General features: G+C 55.7%; 2 protein-coding genes across 5 annotated transcripts; one reads left to right on the forward strand and one right to left on the reverse strand.

The window, feature by feature from the left end:
- Positions 1–181: 181 nt before the first annotated feature.
- On the reverse strand, positions 182–4319 carry Crb3 (crumbs cell polarity complex component 3). Of its 2 annotated transcripts, none has more exons than XM_055617759.1 (5): positions 4134–4319; positions 2843–2999; positions 2018–2079; positions 838–981; positions 182–480 (listed from the first exon to the last, which is right to left on the reverse strand). In XM_055617759.1, exons 2-5 carry the CDS (start codon positions 2898–2900, stop codon positions 406–408), a joined length of 339 nt encoding a protein of 112 aa, XP_055473734.1. In that variant the 5' UTR covers positions 2901–2999; positions 4134–4319; the 3' UTR covers positions 182–405. The 2 variants fall into 2 exon arrangements, with proteins under 2 accessions (XP_055473734.1, XP_055473733.1); XM_055617758.1 differs by lacking the exon at positions 4134–4319 and adding an exon at positions 3180–3306.
- Positions 4320–5317: 998 nt separating this feature from the next.
- Slc25a23 (solute carrier family 25 member 23) lies at positions 5318–22139 on the forward strand. Of its 3 annotated transcripts, XM_055617754.1 has the most exons (11): positions 5318–5689; positions 6959–7085; positions 8111–8198; positions 9435–9546; positions 11933–12091; positions 12177–12329; positions 12530–12637; positions 13074–13241; positions 18260–18410; positions 20193–20373; positions 21634–22139. In XM_055617754.1, exons 1-11 carry the CDS (start codon positions 5537–5539, stop codon positions 21803–21805), a joined length of 1572 nt encoding a protein of 523 aa, XP_055473729.1. In that variant the 5' UTR covers positions 5318–5536; the 3' UTR covers positions 21806–22139. The 3 variants fall into 3 exon arrangements, with proteins under 3 accessions (XP_055473729.1, XP_055473732.1, XP_055473731.1); XM_055617757.1 differs by lacking the exon at positions 20193–20373 and having other exon boundaries at positions 21634–21710; XM_055617756.1 differs by lacking the exons at positions 20193–20373; positions 21634–22139 and adding an exon at positions 19270–19467.
- The last annotated feature ends 1898 nt before the right edge of the window (positions 22140–24037 follow it).

The raw sequence follows: 24037 nt of genomic DNA on the forward strand, positions 1-24037 counted from the left end.
GAGTTTAACCTGAGGCCTTCTGTCAGCTCAGAAACCTACCTCATCAACCACCCTAAGCGACCTCTACGAATCTTTAAGGTTCACCTGAAGGCACCCCCCCACTTCCAGCCTGTTAGAACCCAAAAAAGCTTACAGTTCAAATCTAATTCATCTAAGCTAATGTTCCCACAAGGAAAAAAAAAAAAAAAAAAACACCTTTATTGTACCTTACTATCAATTTCATATAAATATATAAAAAGCGAGCAGCCCCCATCCTCCCTTGGCCTCAAAGTCAAGATCTTTGAAGAACTCTCTTTCCTTCTATTCTTAAGCACTGGGTGAGTCTGATTGCCCAGAGAGGTGCTGCCTTCCCCAAAGGTCACACAGCAAGTAAGGGGAGATGGATGACAGGGAAGAAGGGAGGAGCTAGATGGGCAGGCAGCCCCTCACTGGCTCCTTGGAGTCCTGGGGGGCCCGGGCCTCAGCTGCTGCGTGGGAGAACTGAAAGAAAGGACAGGAGGTTTGTTGGGCCTGCAGTCATGAGAGAAGACACAGCAGAGGCAAGATCACATGAGGTAAATGGTGAGGAGGTGAGGCCCCCGGCCCCCCAGCGTCATGCAGAGCCAAGCAGAGGCGGCATGCTGCACAGCCCACCAGCCGGTGCCCCAGGGCTCCCAACCCCGAGTTCTGCTGAGCCATCACAGCCTGGCACGTCTCCGGGGTGGCCACGGTGTGTCAGGGTGTACCAAGGCAGTCCCGGGTGGCAGTGGCGGTCTGTGGCCGACACCCCGGCGTTCAGATGAGCCGCTCCTCCGGGGGCAGCTTGAGGTTGGGGGGTGGCGGAGCACGGGCACCCACCTGCTCCTCACTGCTGGGCCGGTAGGTGCCCTCTGTCTGCCGCTTCTCTCGGAGTTTCCGCACCAGCAGGAATAGCCCCACCACTATGATGAGGGCCCCCAGGATGGAAAAGACCACGATGATGGCCACAGTGGCCTCTGGAGACTGTAGAGACGGGGACAGTGGACAGGCGTGACCCACCTAAGACACCCACCGGGGGTCACCCTGTCATCTCTCCGGGGTTTCAGAGCTGTCCTCATTCCAAGAAACAAACCCCCTCAGCTCCTCCCAAACTGGTACCTTTGCCCCATCCTCCCACACCTGCCCACTCCAGGCTACAGGAGAGAGTATGGAGCTCCAGTCAGATACAATCTCTTGCTCACCCTTCTTCTTCCTTTTTGTCTTTTGTGTTGTCTGTCTGTCTGTTCAGAGTCTTGTGTGACCCAGGCTGGCCTTACTATATAGCTAAGGGTAACTCAGAGCTTCCTACCTCCTGGTCCTCCACAGTGCTGGTCCTGAGGGGACAGGTGTGTGCCACCACACCCAGCCTTTTCCTAGTCCAATGGTCTCATCTATACCCCAGGCTGGCCTTGAACTGTGGCAATCCTCCTACCTCGGCCTCCTGAGTGCTGGAGACAAGTGTGTATCACCAAGCCCACCAGGCAAGGCGAGGTGGGCGGCTGGTTTTCAGAGACAGGGTCTCATAGTTGCCCTGGCTAGCCTGGAATTCAGCATGGTGACCTCTCTCCCTGCGTGTATGGACTACCATACCCAGCAAGACACAATACTCTGTCCAGCCTTATATAGCGAGGTCCCGCTCCCCTCTGTCTGGGACGCTAAGGGACCCCACTGCTGCAGCTTTGTGGGTTCAGGGCTTGCCCGGCCTAAGACCCTGGGTGTGACTCCCGGCCCCCCAAGTTTCCAGCATGATTGGTGCACACATGTCCACTCAGCAACTCGGATATAAAGGTGGAAGGATCAGGAATTCAGGGTCGTCTGGCTAGTTCGAGGCTGGCTTGAGCTACACCAGACCCCATTTAAAAAAAAAAAAAATCAGGGCTAGGGCTGGGGTGTAACCCGATTGCTGAGCATATGCCTAGCACACACGAGGCCTTAACAACAGTAACAACGTCTCTCTACTCGCCCCACTGCTCTGGTCTCTAACACACCCGCTCTTACCGACTGCACCCTCCCTACTCACCAGGCCCCCACCGGAACTGGAGTCCGGGGTCTGAGTCGTGCCATTTGTGAAAGAGTACAGTGCTGTGGAACAGAGCGAGAGAAGAGAACTCCATGCCAGGGTCTTCACCAGGCGTCGCTCACACACTATTCAGCCAGGCCTGGTAAACTCCTTCCAAGACTCCAGCTGGAGCTGGCAAGGGCGGCCAGGCCACCCACTTCACCCTCAGGTGACCACGCTCGGCCAGCAGGGGGTAATCCGGCCACCTAAGGCCACCACTGTTAGCCCATTACACTAGCTGGCCTCCACCACCATCGCTCCGGCCCAGGGCCCTTAAGGACCTGGGCAGGGCGGATCCTTTCCCTGGAGTGTGTGACTCACTGGGCCCCCCCACCCGCAGGCTCCCGAAACTGGAACCGGAGAGACAGAGGGAAGGTCTGGCTGGGTCACACCTACGAAGGGCCAGCCCCGTCAGCTGGGCCTTCAGGCCTCCTTCAGGTCCCCTGGCGGCTTAAGACTCTCAACTATGCAGACTCAGGTGCCCGGGCCTCCCCTCCTCCACCTCCGGGCTTTGCCCACAACCCCCAGCTCCCAAATTCCACAAGACTTAAGGACTCAGGAATTCTGGGCTGCGGGTGCCGGGTTTACCTGACGGCAGAGCGCTTGCCTAGAGTGCAGGAAACCGTGGGTTGGAGCCCCACAGAGACGCAGAAAGAAAAAAGAAAAGAAAAAGTTGGGAGGTGGGTTCAGCCCTGACGCTCTCGGACTCCTTCCCCGCACACATTCCAGTCCTCAGACCTTTCCCCCTCTCTGGTCCCACCTCGGCCCGCCAGGGACGGTACCTACTTGCTGGGCTCCAGGCGGCGGGCAGCACCGGCAGGCCCCCCGGGCCTAGGGTCGCCATGAGCTTGGGCGACGAGTTGGTGGCGCCAAAGACAGGCCTTCCCCGGGACGCCGATTCCTACCGCATCTTGGGTGGAGCAGGGCACCTGTGCCCCGGGACCTGAGGACCAGACCGGAGAGAGGTCGCAGCGTGGACCGGGGCCGGACTCGGTCAGGCCCCAGCGACGGGCAGCAGGTCGGAGTGCGCTCCCGCGCGCGGCGCCGAGGGTCAGAGATTAAAGATTAACTCCCGGCGCGCTCTCGGGCCAGGGGACGGACAGGCTGCGCCCCGCCTCCCTACCTGGCCCGGGGGTCCGAGAGAGGCGTCGGCAGCCCCGGCCCCGGGTGCCCAGCGGGAACCCCGATCGCTGTCCTTCGCCCGGTCGCTCCGGATCCCACCAGCCCCGCCTGCTCACGTGACCCGGAAAGTTTAGTCACCCACCTAGGCGAGGAGCGCACTTCCGGCTTGTGCACCTGAGCCCGGCGGAGGGGCGGGGCCGGGGGCGGGGCCGCGCCGCGGGAGCACCTGCGCCGGGAGCATCTGCGCCCGGAGCCGCCGGGAGCCGCGCAGGGCGGAAGCCAAGCGGGGTGAGAGCCGCCCGGCTGGGCTCCCTCTCCGCCCTGGCGAGCAGGCGCAGGGGCGTGGCGGCACGCCGGGAAGCGCACACCTGCAGGGGCGGGCCCCGACGGTGACACTGCCGCAGCCCCACCCGAGGTCAGCCCTGTGCCCTGAGCGCTCCGGAGGCTCGAGGCCAGCCTGAGCGAGAGCGCGTGGCTCAGGGCCGGAGCCCACGGCCAGGATCACCTAGCGCAGACCCCTGCCTGGGAAGCCTCAGCGCCGGGTCCCACCCGGGACAGCTGGACACAGAGCGCCTGTGCTTGAGGAAGGCTCGCAGCCGCCCTGAAGAACAGCCATCTAGCTCCGCCTGTCAGGGAGGCGTCTGTGGAAAGGCCTGGTTCGGGGCACCTTTATGAAGAAGCGGCTATGCCCTGTGGCATCCACAGAGAACCTCTGGCAGAGGGGCAGGGCGGGACTGTCACCCGCTCACCCTACTCCTAGGGGCGCAGCCTGGGTGGATGCCACCTAACCTCTGAATGTACCTTTGCGTAAAAGGTGGTCATGAACCGGATATGACGGCGCAAGAGTTTCAGCCCCAGCAACTGGGAAGCTGGAGCAGAACTGCTGCGAGTTCGAGACCAGCTAGGCTACAGAGCGGGACCTAGGCTCAAAAGAACAGTATCGACAACAAATTACCGTAGAGCGGAAGCTGGGGTTCGGGGCTGAAATGCCTGAGTGTGTACAAAGCCCTGCGACAGCCGCTGTAGTGGAATACGCCTCAGATCCCGCGGAAGCAGGTGCAGCTCTGTGAGTTCCAGAGCAGGCCGGCCCACACAGTGACTTCCGGGGCTAGAGAGACCTGCCTAACACAAAACCAAAACCCCAGCATAAACGAGCAAGGCTCCGCTCTGGCCCTGAGTGGGAACTCGGGCTAGGATTTGAACCTCTGCTCCCTCCACTGCAGCGTGGGAAGGGCTGCCGCCACCTCCCCGCCTCCCAGGGCTTGGGCCGGGACGGTGCTGAGCACCGAGGGGAGGGCCGGCGTGGGCAGCGCTCTCCGTGTAAGCTATTTGTTATTCGCGGTCAAGCGGGCGCCCTTTCCCCCTGACGGTGAGACGCCAAACTGCACCCGAAACTTGTGGGCGGGACTTCAGCAGGTGCACCCGCCGTCCCCGGCCGGGCCCCGCCTCCAGAGCCCCGCCGCCTTCCGATCTTTATCCTTAGTGGCGCCAGGGACCCGAGCAGGGCTGCAGAAAGCAGCCTCCTGAGAGTCTCAACGGGGGCGCGGCCCCTTTAAGAACGCCCAGCGGGCTGAGGGCTGCGGGACGGGAGGCCGCGGCAGGTCAACCGGGAAGCCCCGCCCACGTGGAGCGGACGGGCGCAGCTCAGGCGGCTCTGACCAATAAGGATTTGACTTTGCAGCCGCGCCGCACGTTGACCTTTCGTTTCTCTCTCCGAGTGTCACCCAGAAAGGGAGGCGCGCGGGTGAAATAGAGTGTTCGGGAGGGAGCGCGCCCCCCCCCCCACGTCGATCTTCTGTTTCTATCATCGACTGGGGAATCTGACTGGGAGCGGGCGGGCCAAAGAAGCTATTAAACTGGTTCAGAGTTCTAGTGTAGGCCTGGTAGAAGCAAAAACTCGAATTCCTGGTGAAGGTCCCCAGGAGAGGGAGGTCTAAATGAACGAGACTACAAATCCAATCCCTGACAATTCCCTGCTAAAGCTATTTAAGAACAAAGGGTAAACTGAGGCAAGCAGAATACCGACGTGGTTGCCTTTCCTAACATCCCAGGAATGAGTCGTCAGATGTGCAGCCCCAGAACCTCCTAGAATCCTTCCCCACGCCCCCTGCTCCGCCCCCGGCCCCCTCCCCCCAGTAATGCGGGTCGGAGGAGGAGAAGCAAGTTCTGGTGCGGGCGGGGACGACTAGCGTTTATCACTTCCAGCAAGTGCAGGAGCTCGGGCCCCCGCAGCGCAGAGGCTGCGGCGCGGGTGGTCGCGGGAGCTGGCCCTGTGGGGACCCCGGGGGGGAGGGGGAGCCGGAAAGCCCCCGCCGAGGCCGTCGCTGCGGGGCCTCCCCTCCCCCCCGGGCGTGCGCCATGCGAGGGGTCTCCGGCGACGCGGAGCGGCGGCAACGCTGGGGTCGCCTGTTCGAGGAGCTGGACAGCAACAAGGACGGCCGCGTGGACGTGCAGGAGTTGCGCCAGGGTCTGGCCAGGCTGGGAGGGGGCGATCCCGACCTTGCACATCAGGTACCACGGGCAGCGACCACTGCTGCGGGGCCCGCCCGCGCCGTCACCCGCGCCCCTGAACGCGTCGGTTGCAGCAGCCACAAGCTACCTGTTGGTTGGACACCCCCCCCCCCCAGCTCTGCCTGGGCTCCCCTCACCCTGTCTGCCCGCGGTCGGCCTAACGGCGTCCCGAGACAAGACTGCTAAGGCTCCAGGCCTGCAGTGGCTGCGGCTGCCAAGACCCGGAGTCCTCGTCTCCCCCCCTACACACCCCGGGAGGTGGGGAGGATGGACCGCAGAGCGGGACGCTTTCCCTTCCACTGCCCGGCGACACACCCTCAGCTCCTCTGCCCACAGCCCAAGGGGTGACCGCTGCCACCTGCAGGGAGCAAAACTTCCCCACCCTGCTGGGCACCGGAGCCGGAGACCCTACCCCTTTATTTACATTCCCTGCCAGCTCTCCCGGACCTGGCCGGCGGCCCCAGTCTGCTCCAGCCAGGGATTCAGTCCATCCGAGGCCACCCTGTCCCCACTGGGGTCCAAACTATGCTCTTTGAGCTGCGGGTGCAGCTCAGTGGTAAAGCGTTTTCCTGGCATGTGCAAAGGCCCTGGGTTCCAGCCCTAGCGTGGGAGGTGGCGGTGGGGCGAGGCAAGATCCGGCCCTTCCTTTGTGTGCCCCTCACCCCTGAGCCCCTAGCGGTGTCAGACCGATTGCGTTTTTTTGTTGACCTTGAGTGTAAGGTCCTACTTTTCAGGTGAGAATATAGAGGCCCGTGGCTATTGCCTTCCATCTGTTAGGCCCTGTAGGAACCAGGACTGATTCTAACAGCACCCTGCTCCCAGCCCCGGAGACTGCCAAGGAGACAGGGTTTTATAAGAAAGAGCTGGGGGGAGGGGCAAGTGTGGGCTACAAGGTGATGGGGGAAGAATCGGAGTTCAAGGTCATCCTCCAATACAAAGAATTCGAGGCTAGCCTGGGCTATGTGAGACCCTGCCTCAAGAAAGTGCCCATGCTTTCCAAGTCCCACTTCTATGACCTTGAGCTGCTTCTGTGACTTTGAAAAGTCCTCAGTCTGCCTACCAGGAAAACTGGGCAACACCAGATTCAGACTCTCACTGTGGCTTGGAGCATCTTGCTGAAAAGTGGGCCAAAGTCTCCTATCCCCCTTCCTTAAGGAGCTGGGGCTCTGAGTCCCTGAGGCTTGAAGCATATAGTAGCTACCCCTCTCACACACACACTGTGTGGGTGCGGTCTGCCAGAGTCCCCTGTGTCCCCTTCGTCTCCACTAGGGCATCTCCTCCGAGGGGGACGTTGATCCAGATGGTGGCCTCAGCCTGGAGGAATTCTCTCACTACCTGCAGGAGCGGGAGCAGCGCCTTCTGCTCATGTTTCACAGCCTTGACCGGAACCAGGATGGTGAGATGCGCTCCAGGCTGGGGGCTGGGCAAATGGGTTAGAACCAGCAGCGCTGGGGAGAAGGGGAGGGCCGCTTCTGACTCATGGGCTATTTCGGGAGTTCTCAGGCCCAACTAGGTGATCTGAGCCTAAACAAGCCTGTCCTACCTCCTGCCCCCTTGTAGCATAAGACCCCTCCCTCCACCCTTAGATGGTCCTTTTTGGACTGCACAGTAGCATCAGAGACCCTCAGATACAAGTGTCTTCTAGGTTCTTCAAGTCTTAATGATAGAGATATGGCTCAGGGGTAAAGGGCTCGCCACAAAACTGCCTGCTCCTGACTTCCATCCCTAGTTCCCATGAAAAAGCTGGGTACGGTGATCCATGCCTCTGTAGGCCCGTCTCTGGGGAGGGGGAAAGAAAACTGAATAAATAAGCAAATATTTCTTTAGTCCCTTGTAGCACAGGGACCTCTGTGATCACCCCTGAACTCATTCATTCCTGGAATAGAGGACTCCCCAGTATCACCCAATTCCAACTCTGAGCAGCCCTCAAACCTGTATGAAAATCCCTCCCCTTGCTGTAGGACACACCTTTGACCCCAGGACACAGAAAGCAGAGGCAGGTGGATCTCTGAGTTCAAGGCCAGCCTGGTCTACAGAGCAAGTTCCAGGACAGTCAAACTATACAGAAAAAACCTGTCTCTGTCCCTTTGGCAAGGAGTGGGGGGAATCTCCCCTGAGGCCAGGGAGCTGACTCAGGACCTGAGTTCAATACCCAGCATCTATATTAAAAAAAAAAAAAAAAAAAAAAAAGCCGGTGTGGTGGTGCGTGTGACCCCAGCAATGGGTGAGGTGGAGACGGAAGATCCTGGGGCTGGATGTCCAGCTGGCCTAGCTGAGTCAGTGAACTTCCAGTTCACTGAGAGGCTCTGTCTCAAAAGGAAGATGGAGAGAGACTGGGGAAGAGGCAGCCATCGGCCTCTGGCCTCCTGCTTCCTGGTTTCCCAGCCCAGCCTTTGGGTGTCTCCTGGGTTCCCCTTTCAGGTCACATCGATGTGTCTGAGATTCAACAGAGCTTCCGAGCACTGGGGATCTCCATCTCGCTGGAGCAGGCAGAGAAAATTCTACACAGGTGAGTCACTGGAGAGTCAGGCCAGTGGGCCCCCGCCCCCACCACACCCGACAGACAGCTCTGTCCTCTGAGCCCCAGACTGGGATCCGGGAGGGTGGAGGGGAAAAGCTGGACTTTGGAGTCAAACAGATCTTAGGCTAGTGGACTGATGTCCCTGTCTGGCCCTGGAAAGGGCTGGTCTGAAGGATTTACACAGCCGAGCCAGCAGAAGACTGTAACTAGATCAGACCTGAGGCCAGAACCTGTCATCCTAGCACTTGAAAGGTCAAGGCAAGAGAATTACCATGAGTTTAAGGCTAACTTGGACTACAAAATGAGGCTTGACTTAAAAAAAAAATGTCAAATACCAGACATGTGTAGCCTCATACATGGAAGCCAGCTCAGCAGGTACTTGCTACTCAACCCTGATGAAGACTGGGATCCCCAAACCAATGCGGTTGGAAGGAGAGAGTCAACCCAGCAAGTTGTCCTCTACATTCAAGCCATGGCACCTGCGAGCTCTCACACACACCCAAAACCTGAGAGTAGAGCCCCATCCCTTAGCATTAAGGAGGCAGAGGCAGGAGGATGCTGTGAGAGCCAACCCAGCCTAGGCTATGGGGTAAATGCCTGACTTGGTGAAACAGGGCTGGAGAGAGAGGAGACAGCAGTTAGGAGTGTGTGTTTGCTTCCCCACGCCCAAGTCAGGGGACTCACAATCACCTGGAACTACTACTGCAGGGGATGGAATACCTGTGGCCTCACAGGCCACACACACACACACACACACTCACACACACTCACACATACACACACACACACACATACACTCATACACACTCACACATACACTCACACACACACACACACACACACTCACACTTAAAGTTTTTTTAAAGTTGTAAAACTCTTTAACCAGGTGGCACATGGCTGTCCTATCAGCACTCAGAAAGCTAAGGCAGCAGGATTGCCATGACTTTGAGGCCAGCCTGGTCTCCAGGGTAAGACCACATCCAAAAAGGAAAAAAAAAAAAAAAAGAATAGAGCAGTCATAGGGGTGTGGTCCTAGCACTCAGGTACTGAGCTGGAGCTTTTACGTGAATTCCAAGCCAGCTGGGACTACAGCATGAGACCCTATCTCAAACAAACAAATCAGTGCTGGAGAGAGGCGGTAAATTCTGTGCTCCCCAAACCCATGAGGGTAGTGGCACCCGCCCCCTCAGCCGGGACACTGAGCCTGTGCCCACCCTCCTCCAGCATGGACCGAGACGGCACCATGACCATTGACTGGCAGGAATGGCGAGACCACTTTCTGCTGCACTCTCTGGAGAATGTGGAGGACATCCTGTATTTCTGGAAGCATTCCACAGTAAGTCGGGCCCCACCCACGAGGCAGGGGCTTGCTCCAGCTTCCTGGGCCCCGGAAGATCTGGGCTGGGATTCTAGAAGTGTCCTCAGTGTCTGGGGGCTCAGTTAAGGAAGCTCCGTACCTCTACGGTTCTGTCTGGGGGTCAGGAGCCTGGTAGCCACCTGATGACACTTCTGCTGTCTGCTCAGAGACCTTTGGGCTTGCTTAGATTCTGGAGCAAGCTGGTAGGAACTGGGGTTACAGGGGAGAAAATCCACCAAATGGTGTTTCCACGCTCAACCCTCGAAGCTGCTAGCTGCCGAGTGCTTGTTGCCTACTCCACCGATCCTGGGGCTGAGGGAGAGGTGTATGCAGACACTGCATTTGGAGGGTCCAGAGGAGTCCACTGGGGATGGGGAAGGAGGCCAGCCCTTGCACAGAGGTGAGAATCACTAGGATCTGGTGGTGTCTGGAGGACACCTGTCTGTGGGACCTGACAGGATCAGGTTTGCTTCTCCTGGGGAGATGTGAAGAAACATGTACTCACCTCAGGTGAGGTGACCATCCTACCAAGGGCCACCTTGGTGAGCCCATGCGTTTCTGAGCTCAGTTGCTGAGCACAGGGAGGGGTCACTTACACCCCTCGGTGACCCTAAACAGCTGCACCATGGCTGAACGCCACCCCATTGTGGGTGGCGACCGTTAGCCTCTGCCTCCTGTATAGTCAGTGTTTTCCAGGATTCCTTGCAGCTAGGGTGAGGCAGTGATCAGACTTCCTGGTTAGGTCCTGAGACGCGCCCCCCCCCCCCCAAACACACACACACACACACACACACACTAGTGGGTGTCAACAGCTCTATTACCATAGACCCAGTTATCACCAGATTGTTCTGCTCAGTTTGTTGCCATGGCTACCAGGCCAAGGTAATCGCTGCCTCAAAATGACAGCGGGGTGATGATGCCACGCTCAGAGAAAAAGCCATACTACAATCCTCTCGGGAAATCCAGAGACGTGCACCCCCAAAGAGCCCTCCTGGGTTCTAGGAGGGAGCACAGTCCGTGGGGAGTACCTAGGAGAGGATGTCAAGAGGAAGACTGTTTGGAAAAGATGCTTGCGGGAGGACTCCTGGGGGAAGACTCTTGGAGGAGGATTTCTAGGGAGGACTCATCACAGAGGAGATGACTGTGAAAGCAGATCCTTTGGAAGGATTCAGTGGCTCTTTGGGTGGGATCAGTGGATCCCGTCTGTGGTGGGATCTGGTAGATTCTTCACTAGGAATCAGTAGATTCTTTGGTGAGACTCTGGATGTTTTGAGAAGAATTGTGGTGGCTCCTTTGGTGAGATCAGGGGATTCTCTGGTGAAATTCAGTGGCCCCCTTTCTTAAGTTTCAGTGGATTCTTTTGGGAGCATGTCAAGGCAGGGTGTCTTGGGCTGGAGAGATGGCTCAGTAGTTGGGAGCACTGACTGCTCTTCCAGAGGACCTGGGTTCAATTTCCAGCTCAAAGGGCAGCTCACAACTGTCTGTAACTCCAAGATCTGACTCAGGCAAAACACCAATACACATAAAATAAAAATAAATAAGTTTTTAAAAAAAAGAGACAGAGTTTCTCTATGTAGCCCTGGCTGTCCTGGAACTTGCTCTGTAGACCAGGCTGGCCTCGAACTCACAGAGATCTGCCTGCCTCTGCCACTTGCCCAAGTGCTGGGGTTAAAGGTGTGGGCCACTACCACCCACCTGAGTGGATTCTCTTTTTAAGTTACCTATTCTGTGTGGAGGGGCAAGCGTGTGGTGGTCGGAGGACAGCTTGGGGAAGTGTTTTCTCCTTCCATCGTATGTGTGGCAAATACTGGGCTCAGGTCCTCAGCGTGCCCACACACCTTTGCCTAATGAGCCCCTCCGTGGGCTCTTTTGTGGGAGTTGGTGGCTCCTTTGATGGAATTAAGTGGGCTGAATTATTATTCTGGGGACTCAATGGAGCCTGTAATGTAGGGCTTCTCCACCTGTGGGTCGTGACCTGTTTGGCAGTCAAAGGACCCTGTCATGGGGTCACAGATCCAATATTTACATTCCCATTTATCACAGTAACAAACTCACAGTTTTGAAGTAGCAATGAAAATAATTGCATGGTTTGGCGTCACCACAACAGGAGGAACTGTCTCAAAGGGTCGCAGCCTGAGGCCACTGCTTTCGTGGAACTCCGGGGAGCTCTCCCAGAGCCCTGGGCTCTCCCAGAAACACTGCTTTGGACAGATGTTTTAGTGGCACGTGGTGGGATCCAGAAGGGATCTGCTCGGCCCTCCGAGCAAGGTTCTTTGGTGGGCTCTGGGGCGTCCTGGGATTCGTAGAGGAGACTTCTTCACTTAGGAGCATCCTCTGCGGGTACCTGACTGCAGCCCATCCTCAGGTCCTGGACATCGGTGAGTGCCTGACGGTGCCCGACGAGTTCTCCAAGCAAGAGAAACTTACAGGCACGTGGTGGAAGCAGCTGGTGGCGGGCGCAGTGGCAGGCGCCGTGTCCCGGACCGGCACAGCCCCTCTGGACCGTCTCAAGGTCTTCATGCAGGTAAGGGGACCTGAGGAGACCTACCCTTCATTCAGGCCCCAGACCTAGGAGAGTATCGCAAGTATCACCTCCTCTCCCCATTCAGGTCCACGCCTCAAAGTCCAACCGGCTCAACATCCTCGGGGGCCTGCGGAACATGGTTCAGGAAGGGGGCATCCTATCCCTCTGGCGAGGCAACGGCATCAACGTGCTCAAGATCGCCCCTGAGTCGGCCATCAAGTTCATGGCTTACGAACAGGTAGGGCAGGTCCAAGAGCGAGTATATTCGGCTTGGGGAGGCAAAAACTAAGCACAAGGGCTCCCGGCCTTGACTTGCGGGTCTCGGCACCACGCCCCCTCCTGGCCAGCTCTGTGGCAGCCAGAGAACAGCGTAATGGACAGCTTAATGATCCCCAAAGTTCATCCCCGAATGATCCCTACACCCGGTCCCACCCTCAGATCAAGCGGGCCATCCGGGGTCAGCAAGAGACGCTGCACGTCCAGGAGCGCTTCGTGGCTGGCTCCCTGGCCGGGGCCACAGCTCAGACCATCATCTACCCCATGGAGGTGAGAAGGATGGGGCAGAGGAAGACCGTCCCCACCCCACCCCCACCCCCACCCCTATCCCCGGTCCACACTCACTGTGTGTAACCCTAACTGCCTGACTTGGGACCAGAAGCCTGTCTAGCTTGTCTGGGCATCTCGATTTGAGCTATAACTTCTAGGGACTTGGTTAGAACTGGTTCGCACAGTAGTCATAGCAACCTGCCCTCTGCGGGTGTGCCTGCCAAGGGCGCGGACAGCAGGCGTGGGCCACCACACCTGGTTTCTGTGGTGCCGGGATGGAAGCAGGGCTTTGTGCGTCCCAAAGGGGGCACTCTACCCACTCAGGCCCCGCTGGGCCCTCAGCACAGCTGCCTTCATGAGTAGCCACTTCATGTCCCTCCTGGGCATGACGATTCTGGAAGCAATTTTTCAAGGGGTTAACAGAGTTCTCACCCAGGTACTGAAGACTCGGCTGACTCTACGCAGAACGGGCCAGTACAAGGGGCTCCTGGACTGCGCGAGACGGATCCTGGAGAGGGAAGGGCCCCGCGCCTTCTACCGCGGCTACCTGCCTAACGTGCTGGGCATTATCCCCTACGCAGGAATCGACCTGGCCGTCTACGAGGTCTGTGGATAACCACCCGCCCGCCCTTCTTCTTCTAGGGTCTGGCCTAGGACATTCCTGGCTAATTCAGTAAACTTCTTGTAGCCAGGACGGGCAATTGTGGGCCTGGCAACTGTGATGGGCATGAGAACCTTAGAGGGCCCCTGCAGACATCAGACCTCCATCTTCTCTCATTCAATGTTGTAAAAACCTTGTTTCCGGTTCCACATGGTGGTGCACACTTGGCACACAGGGACTTGGGAGGCTGACGTAGGACTGGGGTTCAAGGCAGTTCTGCACCAGGTAGTCAGTTTCAAGACAGCCTGGTCATGTCTTGCCTGGCAATGGTGGTACACGCCTTTAATCCCAGCACTAGGATGCTCCTTGCTAATTCAGTAGACTTTTTGCAGCTAGGCAGGACAGAGGCAGAGACAGAGTCAGGCATATCTCTGAGTTTGTGGCCAGCCTGGTCTCCAGGACGAGTTTTAAGACAGCCATGGTTACACAGAGAAACTTGTCAAAGAAAGGAAGAATGGAAGGAAGGAAGCAAGCAAGCAAGGAAGAAAGGAAAAAAAGAAAGAAAGAATCCTGTTTAAGAAATTAACAACAGCCAAATAGACAAACAAGACTAAAGAGATGGCTCAGCCATTAAAAATGTTTGCTGCTTTGGCAGAGGACATGGGTTCAGTTTCCAGCAGCATCAAGGTCTAACAAGGCCTTGTGAGTCCAGCTCCAGGGAATCCAGTGCCCTCTTCTGGTCTCCAAAGGCACTGTGCTCACGTGGTGTGATACACTCAAACAGGCACACACATGTACACATACGTAAAAAAAAAAAAAAAAAAATTAAACTACTTTTAGCCAGGTATGGAGGCTGGTGCCTATCGTCCAAAACTCAGAAGAGTGGGGCAGGCAGATTACCGCAACTAGGCATGGTGGCGCATGCCTCTAATCCTATGCCTTGGGGCAGAGGCAGGAGAATCTCTGTGAGCTCAAGGCCAGCCTGGGCCACTAAGTGACTCTCTCTCTCTTTCTCCAAGAACAATAATAGAATCATTATTGGGGTGCTGGGGGGTGAAGCCAGGAGTTCACAATTGCCTTCTTGGAATTACAGAAGTGTTAGCATACTTTTAAAAACTATTTTACTGACGGTTCTTACGCCTCTTTCTCTTTACTCCACCCAATCCCTTCCAACACCCCAACACCAGGTAGGAGAGAAAGAAGGTTAGTGAGGAGAGGAACAGTTCTCTTTAGCTACTTCCTTATGGTTAGGGTCAGTGGGTTCTTTGGGGCAAGTCCAATCTTCCTTTCAAGATATCTTCAGGTTCTTCTTGTTGTTGTCAAACTTCTACAACAGCAGCCAGGAGCAGCTGGGGGGAGCCCCAGCCATCTTCTTTCTCAGAGCCCCCTTTCTCTGTCTAGGCTCTAGCCTTTATTCTCTCTTCACAGTCCTGAGAATTAAACTCTCTGCAGCTGGCCAAGAGCCCCTCACAGAGCCCACACAAGGCAAAGAGTCTGCTGCTGTGGGCATCTGAATCAGCCCCATATCCCAGCCTGGGATTAAAACAAAAACACGTTTGCATAACGTAACTGAGGTTCTTAAGGACACCAAAACTTTCCACTGCATGGAAGCTTTGACATTGCAGAAATTAGGGACCCCTCCAGCTCCTCGTATCAAGAACACAGTGTACGATGAGCCTCAGAGATGCTTATCTTCCCCAAAGCATGTGTGGAACCTGGCCTCATCTCTATACCAACAAACTCTTTTTCCTTTCTTTTTTTTTTTTTTTTCAATTTTTCAGTTATTTTCAGATTTGATCACATATGGGTGTTTGCCTGCATGTGGTCCCCATGGAGCCCAGAAAAGGGTGCCAGGTCCCCTAGAGCCAGAGTTACATACAGTTGGGAGCCTCCATGTGGGTGCTGGGCATTAAACCAGATCCTCTGCAAAAACAGCCAGGGCTCCAACCGCTGAGCTGTCTCTCCAGGGCTGCCACCACCCCCAAGACAGATGTAGGTAGCCTTGGTTGGCCTCAGACTTGCCAGGTAGCTGAGGAAGAGTTTGAGCTTCTGATCCTTTTTTTTTTTTTCTTCTTTATATCCGGTCGTACCCCCCCCTTCCCTCTGATTCTCTTGACTGTAACTCCAGAGTGCTGGGTGATAGGGCTGCACTACCAGGCCCAGTTAATATGGTGCCAGGATGGCACCCAGGCCTTTATGCTTCTTAGGAAGTGCTCCACCAACTGAAACTCAGCTTTTGGGTTTGTGTGTGTGTGTTTCTTGTTGTTGTTTTTGTTCTTTGTTTGTTTGTTTTTAAAGGTGGCCCTCACTATGCAGCCCATGGTGTCCTGGATTCATGGTAATCCCCCTGCCTCAGCTTCCTGACTAACATTACAGGCATGTACCACTATCCCTGCCTACAGAACAAGTGTGTGTGTGTCTGTGTATCTGTGTGTGTAAGGGTGTAAAGGCCAGAAGACAAACTCAGACGTCATTCTTCAGATACTGTCCACCTTATTTTTTGACACAGGATCTCGTCCTGAGACCTGGGGCTCATCAAGGAGGCTAGAGGGGTTCATTAGTGGCCCCAAGGAATCCTCCTGTCTCTGCCTTTCCAACAGTGTGGTTAAGGTGTACACAACCCTGCCTGGCTTTTGACATGGGCGCTGGGGGTCAGACCCACGCCCTCGTGCTGACATGGGGTTTTCCATCTGTGCTGTCTCTGTAGCCCTGAGCAGCTCTTCTCATGTGTTCACGACTCTGTGTGAAGGTGTGCCACGGCCTCTGTGTGGAGGTCAGAGGGCACCTTTCAGGAGCCACTCCTCTCCTTTCACCACGTGGGTTCTAGTTATCAATTCTAGGTCGTCAGGCTTAGCTACCGTCTCGACAGCTCTTAATAACTCATTAAACATCTGTATTCTCAGTGCCCATATCCTGGCTTGCAACCACCCGTAACCCCAGTTCTGGGGGATCAGACTCCCTCTTCTGGCCTCTATAGGCACTGCATGCTTGTGGTGCCAGACATACATGGAGAGGAACACCCACATATATGAAATAAAAATAAAAAGAAATAAAAAGGAGGTGATGGTGGCACTCGCCCTTCACCCCAGAACTTGGGAAGCGGAGGCAAGCAGATCTCCATGAGTTTTGAGTCCAGCCTGGTTCACGTAGCAAGTTCTAGGCCAACCAGAGCCACAGAGAGAGCCTGGGGAGATGGCTGGGTTGTTAGGGTGCCTGCCACATAAGTGTGAGGGCATGAGTTCTATCCAGAATCTACGAAAAACATCAGGAAGAGCATCTGCCTCCCCAGGGCTGGGAGGGAGAAGCAGGAGGTCCCTGGGGCTCTCTGCCTGGCCAGTCAGTGAGCTCAGGTTCAGCGAGAGACCCTGTCTCCAAAGGTAAGTCTGATGTCAACCTCTGGCCTCCACGTCCTCACGTGGGCATGCACCCCTGCACAGGCATGCACACACACAAGCACGCACTTACACCCCTAGAAAGTGAAAGGTAAGAGAAGGGGGAAAGGAAGAGAGGATGATCTTGGAAGAGCATTCCAGAAAATGCCAGAGCTTTTGGCACGTGGCTCACTCTCCCCCCGTTTCTCGTCTGCCAAGTAGGAACCGTACAAATAGTCACTGTCTTGGATGAAATAGTCTGAGGTTGTTGGGGTTAAGGTGGGTAGAGGAAGGCAGGGTCGCTCGCTGACCTGCAGGGGCTGACCACCCTGCCAGCCTCTGAGAGTCTTCTCGCCCCTGCCTCCCCAGGGCCGCCCTTACAGATGCACAGGCTCATCTGGTGTGTACACGCTGGAATCCAAACTCCGGCCCTCTAGCTCATGAAATAATCTCTACCTGTGGAGGAGCCACCTACTTGGCCCCTTCTTTTCTATTTTAAATTTCATTTGTTTACTTTCATTATACACAGTGTTTCATTTTGTTGCCCCAGCTAACCACAAGCTCCTGGGCAGGGTCAAGCCTCCTGCCTTAGCCTCCTGGGAAGCTAGATTGACAGATGGTCACTGTCATTTCCAGCAGCATTCCCTTGCTATAAATCTGTCACTCCCGTTTCTGTGTCTGCTGTCCCTTGACTCCCTCCTCTATGCCCCTGTCTTCCTATAAGGACACCTGTGACTCTCAGAGCCTGATCCAGTCATCTCCACCAGTCGCATCAGAGCAGAACTCGAAAGTACTCAGATAGTGGAGGATGTAGCTCACGGGTTGAGCTCCTCCTAGTACACACAAAGCCTGTGAGTGCCTCAGAAACTCAGGCACGCATCCTTTCACCCCACCATGAAGAGGCAGTGGCCGGAGGACCAGAGGTTCAGGGTCAGCCTCAGCTAGAGTAGGAGACCCGTCTGGGCTAGTGAGACTGCTTTTATTTTCTTTTTCTTTCTTTCTGTCTTTCTTTCTTTTTCTTTTTTTTTTTTTTTTTTTTTGGCTTTTCAAGACAGGGTTTCTGTGTAGCCCTGGCTGTCCTGGCTCAAACTCAGAGATTTGTCTGCCTCTTCCAAGTGCTGTGGACAGTCGTACAGAGGTCCCAGTCATGGGATGTGTGCACAGTACAAGAGGCAAAGCGGAAGGAGTACAGGCAAACTGCTCACAGAAGCCAAGCTGGGTAGCGCAAGCCTGTCATCCCAGCCCTGAGGAGGCTGAGAGGATGGCAGACTTGAAGGCCAGTATTGGCTGCAGAGTAAGCGCCTTTCCGAAAATGAAAGTTTTCAAAGCAAGGGCCATACCTCAAGTGGTGAAGCTGAGGGTGTGGCTCAGGGGTAGAGTCTCTGCTTACAATGCCCCAGTAAGAGAGTTGGGGGCATGGCCCCGCCCAGAATCCCCATTTAGGGGCTGGGGCGTGGTCAGTGGTGGAGCCCCGCCTAGAGTCGCCCCCCACCCCCGTGAGAGGCTGAGGGCGTGGCACCTGACCCGGTAGGGAAGACAAACTACATCTAATGTAATGCCAGCAACGGTGGTACACAGAGCTGGCGGCAAGGTCTTCGACACAGGGTCTTCCCATCTGCAACTCTGAACCCACCGGCTCATCTCTTCTAGACCCTGAAGAATCACTGGCTTCATCAGTACAGCCACGAATCGGCAAACCCAGGCATCCTCGTGCTCCTGGCCTGTGGCACCATCTCCAGCACCTGCGGCCAGATTGCCAGCTACCCCCTGGCACTGGTCCGGACCCGAATGCAGGCGCAAGGTGAGAGGCCTGGGCGGGAGGCTGGGGTAGCAAAGCCTGACACTCAGGGTCTACCCGCTGTCCCCTCACTCGGCGTAGGCGGAGCCCTGGGCCGGGATTTGGTAGGTTTGGGTAGCCTTCATAGCCTTTGCTCTTGTCTGGGCTTCGTTTTCCCCAGCAGTGACACTGAAGAGCGAGGCTTTTGCGTTACTGGGCGTGGAATACAGGGAAGTACAGCAGACAGGCCTGCCCGTAACTTGAGCTCTTGCAAACTGGGTGAAAACAAGGGAGTGGGGGGTGCCGGCATTAGCCAAGGTCAAGGAAGGGCAGTCCCTTGTTTCTTTAATTTTCTTTCTTTCTTCATCTATTTATTTTGTAAGATAGGATCTCACTATGTAACCCAGGCTGGCCTCAAACTTGGAGAGATCTGCTTGCCTCTGGACCCAAATGCTGGGGTTAGAGGCGTGGACCAGGCTGGCTGTATTATTGTTATTTTTAGACAAAGTCACACTGTGCGGCCCTAGCTGGCCTGGAATACAGAGCTCACCTCTGGCCTCTGCCTCCAAAAGTCGGCATCCTGTGCCCAGCCTTACAGACAGCCAACTTGCTGTGTTCTGCTTTGATTTCAAGGGGTTTCAAAATTTTTTAAGATTTATTTTTACTTTTGTACATGTGCATGCATGTTTGCGTGTCTATGTGTGTGTGTGTCTACGTGTGAGAGAGAGACACGCACAGAGGCCTGACAGATCCTGTAGAGGTCCAGTTACTGAGTTCTGTGGTGGCCAGAAATTGAACTCTCTGGAAGAGCAGAGGACTCTCTCCCACTGAGCCATCCCTCCAGCCCTTGATCTGAGTTTTGTTGTTTGTTTTTTTAAAACAGAGGATTAAGCCCAGCAACACACACCTATAATCACAGCGCTCAGGAGGCAGAGGCAGGCGGATCTCTATGAGTTCAAGGCCAGCCTGGTCTACAGAGTGAGTCCAGAACAGCCAGGGCTACACAGAGAAACCCTGTCTCAATAAAAAAAGACAGGATTGCTATGTACTCAGGGCAATCCTCCTGCCTCAGTTTTCCCACTGTTGTTTCCCTCTGTATTTTCTCCCGTGGGTTGTTTTCCCATTCAGTTACCCCTGAGTCTGTTTTTGTGAACCTTAGTTCCTGGACTTTTGCTGGAGAAACTCTCAGTGAATGACATAAATGCACCCTCTACCTTCATGGACTTCATCCCCTGGGGAGCAGGAAACAGGCCACAGAGATCATCGCACGGTCAAGTGCCGATTTAGGGTTGAGGAGAGGGGAGGCAGGGGTACACACAGGGCTCCCCCAAGAGCTGACTTTGGGATGGAGGCCTGGCCGGGGAGATGAGCAGAAGAAAACCCTGAAGAGAAGGAGAGAATTCACCCTAAGAATGCAAGAAGTTCCTCTTGTCATATGCAGACACACGTACACTCACACACGTGTGCGCTCTTACACACAGACACAGATATGCACTCTCACACGTGTGCATACAAATTTTCATGCCTGCGTATGCATACTCACACTGGTACATGTACACACACACACACACATATGTACTCTCACACATGCGCACACAGACACACTCTCACACATGCACAAACCTGGTGGCTCCCTCCATCCCTTAGCCTGCCAGTTCCCAGGCCCACAGACCTGAGTCTTGTAGATCCCACGGTTCCTCTATCTCTCCCTCCTGCCTCCTGTTGACATGCCCAGCCTGGGGTAGAGCAGGAGGGGAAAATGAGAGGGGCAAGCGTTGCTCTTACCTGGCCCTCACCCCCCAACAGCCTCCATTGAGGGTGGCCCCCAAGTCTCCATGGTGAGTCTGCTGCGGCACATCCTATCCCAGGAGGGTGTCTGGGGCCTCTACCGGGGCATTGCCCCCAACTTCATGAAGGTCATTCCAGCCGTGAGCATCTCCTACGTGGTCTACGAGAACATGAAGCAGGCTCTTGGGGTCACATCCAGGTGAGGGACTGGGAGCCTGTCCCCACAAGATTCCCTCATCTTCATCATGGCATCCCCAGGCTGATGTCTTCAACAACCAGAGACTGATGGCCTGACCGGTCATCCCCACCCCAAGCTGCTGGATCCCAGCACCCAAATCCCAGATCCTTGCCCTGTGCCCCATCATTGTACCATGGGATCCCACACTTTAGCCACTGGACCCCAGGACTGGACCCTTGACTTCACAAGCAAACCACAAAAGCTGGCCCACACCCATCAGCAGTCTGACACTTGAAATGCAAAACTACCCACACCCTGGCCCTGAACCCCAAGCTCCTTGATTCTGTTCATCTGCACCCCAAAGCTGGATCCTGCCTTCTCCCTGTCCCACCACTGCGTGCTGGGCCGCCCTGTGCAGCAGCAGGTGGTCCCAGTGCCCCAAGCATGGGGGCACACATGCACCCCAACGTCCACACCTCAGACCCCCTCAGGACCAGACCCGGGGACCTAAGGCCACATTGGACCTCAACTCCCCAACCTGCCTCACAGTCCAGCCACTGGATTCTAGAAGCCAAGAATGCTCGGCCCCAGGGTCCTGACAGGGGAGACCTGTGTCCTGCTGCTGGGTCCCTAGATCCCGGGATCCCAGATTCCTCACCCCAAGCAGTTCATCTTCCTCAGTTCGGGGTTCCATTTCCTTCCCGCCTGACTGCTGGGTCTACGCTGGAAGCACCACTCTCAGTCTCATCACTGGATCCCAGAGTCCCGAGTCCCAGCCTGCTGGCTTCTGGCTCCTGGAAGCACAGGTGTGAGAGCTCCGGGGTGCCTCGGGTGGAGCCCACCTGCCACAGCTGCTAATTCTCAGATCCTAGACTCCTTCAACACTCCCCCTGGCTGCCGTGACAGACCAAGCTATCCCAGAAACCACCAGGTCCCAAAGCCTTTGCTCCTGCACCCCGAATGCCACTCAAGACTAGATCCCAACAACCCAATGATAGCATCTTAGATCCCACAGGCACCACAAAGCCGAGACACACCCTGGAGCGGACCCCCACTGCATGAAAGCATTACCATCCAAGGAGCCCTCGTGAAGCCCAGACCCCAGACCAGTGTCTCCCCACCGGGCAGTAAGGGATGGGGTCTATGTCCAATGCCGCACCCCATGCGAATGGATCTCACCTCAGCTGGGACACACCTCCCCTTCCCCACCCAGGGAAACCACTCCCCCAGATCACCACCCTCTCTGCCCCCCGACTCTCTGCAATGTCTTCCACATTCCAGGCTAGAGGCTCCCGGGGCCCAGGACCTCTGGGAGGGTCCGGGCCGCTTGTCCATGGGCTGGAGCTACCCGGTGAAGCTAGGACAACCAAGGGAGCCTTCTGCATCCCAGCACTGCCAGCCCCATCGGGCCTCATCAAGCCACAATCGAGGACCAATACGCACATCCTTCTGAAACCCAGCATCCAATATGCAAAATTACACGACCCCGAGCTGACTCGGGGGTCTATTTTTCTACGAGGCAGAGAACAAAGTCGTCAGGCTCCTACCACATTCCCACACCTCCCATACTTCAGCGTTGGGTTCTCAGCTAAGGAGAACCGGGGGTGCCCTGTTTGACTCCCCAGTCTTTGGGTGACATCAAAGGTCTGTGAAGGGAGACTGGGATGTTGGGGGACAGGAGGACCCCACCATGGCTTCCACCTCTCCCTCCAACCTACACCAAGTCCCTCCTCCCTGCCCATGTGTGTCATTTCAAGGAAAAGGAATAAATTTTCTAAGCTCTTTCATTGCTGCTTTTCAATTTTTTAAAATTTGCGTTTATTTCTTTGAGCGAAGGACATACGGAAGTCAGAAGAAAACTGGTGGGAGCCCTCTCCTTCCCGAGATGGGTCCTGGAGATCAAAAATATGTGGTCAGGCTTGGTGCGAGCGCCTTTACCTGCTGAGCCATCTCACTGACCTCACTGTAGTTTCGTGACTTTTAAAAGATTATGAAAAGGGGGGTGGGGGAGTGTTCGTGTGAAACCACATTGAGGTACTCCCAAGGAAGTAAGATGAGACACGGGTCTCTGTGTGTCTGTCTCTGTGTCTGCCTGTCTCTGTCTCTCTCTCATATGCACACACACCCTACTTCCTTCATCTCTCTCCCATACCTCTCTCCCTTTCCCCTTTTATCTTGCTCACCCTCTCCTCTTCCTACCTGCCTTTCTTTATCCACTACCCTCCCATCCTACCTCCTTCCTCGCTCCCCTCCTTCTTCTTTCCTTCCTCCCTTCTGGCCTTTCATCCCCCCATCCCCCTCTCTTTGCTCTTCTCCGAGAGATTGGAGCCTCAGTTTCCACCCCATTTATAAAGAGCGAGGGGGATGGGGAGCTGGCTCAGTGGTTTAAAGCCTGCACTGCTCCTGCAGAGGACCTGGGTTACAGTTTCGACGCCCACATGGTAGTTCACAAGCATCTGTAGACCCGAAGCCCCGTTCTGGCCTCAGAAGATACTAATCTCACGTGTGCACATGCAGACACACAAACAGAGGGTAAGGTGCTTGCCGCATAAGCCAGACCCAGCTGCAAGTGGGAGGAGCTGATTCCACAAAACTGCAGCCAGACCTTCACAAATGCACCGTAGTACACACACACACACAGTCACCAAAATTACATCTTTTCAAGATTTGAATTATACCGTGTGTCTGCCTGTGGTATGTCTGTAAGAAAGCCAGAGGTCCCTTGGGGCTGGAATTACAGTGGTTGTGAGCCACCCGGCATGGGTGCTGGGACCTGAACCCAGGTTCTCCACAGCAGTACGCACTCTTAACCACTGAGCCGTCTCTCCGGCCCCAGTTAAACACACACACACTCAGGAGAGAGGGGCTAGAGGAGGGGAGGAAGGGGACTTTAAATCTGGGTGAGATGTCATACAGCCGTCACCCCAGCATTTGACCTGGTGAAGGCAGGAGGCTCAGGAGTTCAAAGTCATCGCTGGCTGCATTGCAAGTTTTAGGCCATCCTGGGCTATGTGAGACCCGGTCTCACTGATGCCTACTTTAAGAGAAGAAAACAAACAGATTTTAAAACGTTTTTGTTGTACACAGATGGGTGGCATGGAGCTCACTCACTGAGCTGGGCAGCTATCTCTCTCTCTCTGCCCTCGTCTCCGGAGCCCTCCATCTGTCCGCACCAAAGCTCTGCCTCCGGCCCAACACTGACTTCGTTCTGCTTCCTGCCTTGGGAGGGGGAGGCAAGAGGACCAGGAATTCAAAGTCATCCTTAGCCACTTGGTGGGTTTGAGACCAGCCTGGGCTACATGGCATCCTGTCTTAGAACAAAACCCCACTCAGAGAACACCCGGGCTCTTCCCGGCGTGTGGGAGTTAGGATGTGGACACCATAGGAAGACTAGGGCCAGCCACACTGCCCGCCATCATGCTTGTGAGCTCACAGGCACTTTTGTGACCTCACCCTCCTCTTGCCCCTAAAAGCACAAGGCCAGCAGGGAGCCACTCTCAGCTGGAAGCCAGATAGACACCCGGGGACAAGGACGGGGACGCTGACACTGACACAGTAACCCTGCAGCAGCCATGGGAGGCCGTGCTGAGGTAACCAGGGGCCAGACCTTGCTCAAGAGGGTCAAGGCCTTATGTAGAAAAGCTCTACCCCTGCCCCGCCCCACCCCCCCTGCTCCACCCCCATA

This window comes from Psammomys obesus, unplaced genomic scaffold, assembly GCF_907164565.1.
Source record: "Psammomys obesus unplaced genomic scaffold, mPsaObe1.curated_primary_1811, whole genome shotgun sequence".
Classification (NCBI taxonomy): Eukaryota; Metazoa; Chordata; class Mammalia; order Rodentia; family Muridae; genus Psammomys; species Psammomys obesus.

Excerpts from the sequence above, each read along its gene's own strand:
- Crb3 (XM_055617759.1), bottom strand. The coding sequence starts at position 2,900 with ATGGCGACCCTAGGCCCGGGGGGCCTGCCGGTGCTGCCCGCCGCCTGG. Across the intron at positions 2,080-2,842 it reads CGCCGCCTGGAGCCCAGCAA|CACTGTACTCTTTCACAAAT; the intron begins GTAGGTACCGTC and ends TCTGTTCCACAG. Across the intron at positions 982-2,017 it reads CCAGTTCCGGTGGGGGCCTG|TCTCCAGAGGCCACTGTGGC; the intron begins GTGAGTAGGGAG and ends CCGTCTCTACAG.
- Slc25a23 (XM_055617754.1), top strand. The coding sequence starts at position 5,537 with ATGCGAGGGGTCTCCGGCGACGCGGAGCGGCGGCAACGCTGGGGTCGC. Across the intron at positions 12,092-12,176 it reads GTCTCAAGGTCTTCATGCAG|GTCCACGCCTCAAAGTCCAA; the intron begins GTAAGGGGACCT and ends CTCCCCATTCAG. Across the intron at positions 18,411-20,192 it reads GACCCGAATGCAGGCGCAAG|CCTCCATTGAGGGTGGCCCC; the intron begins GTGAGAGGCCTG and ends ACCCCCCAACAG.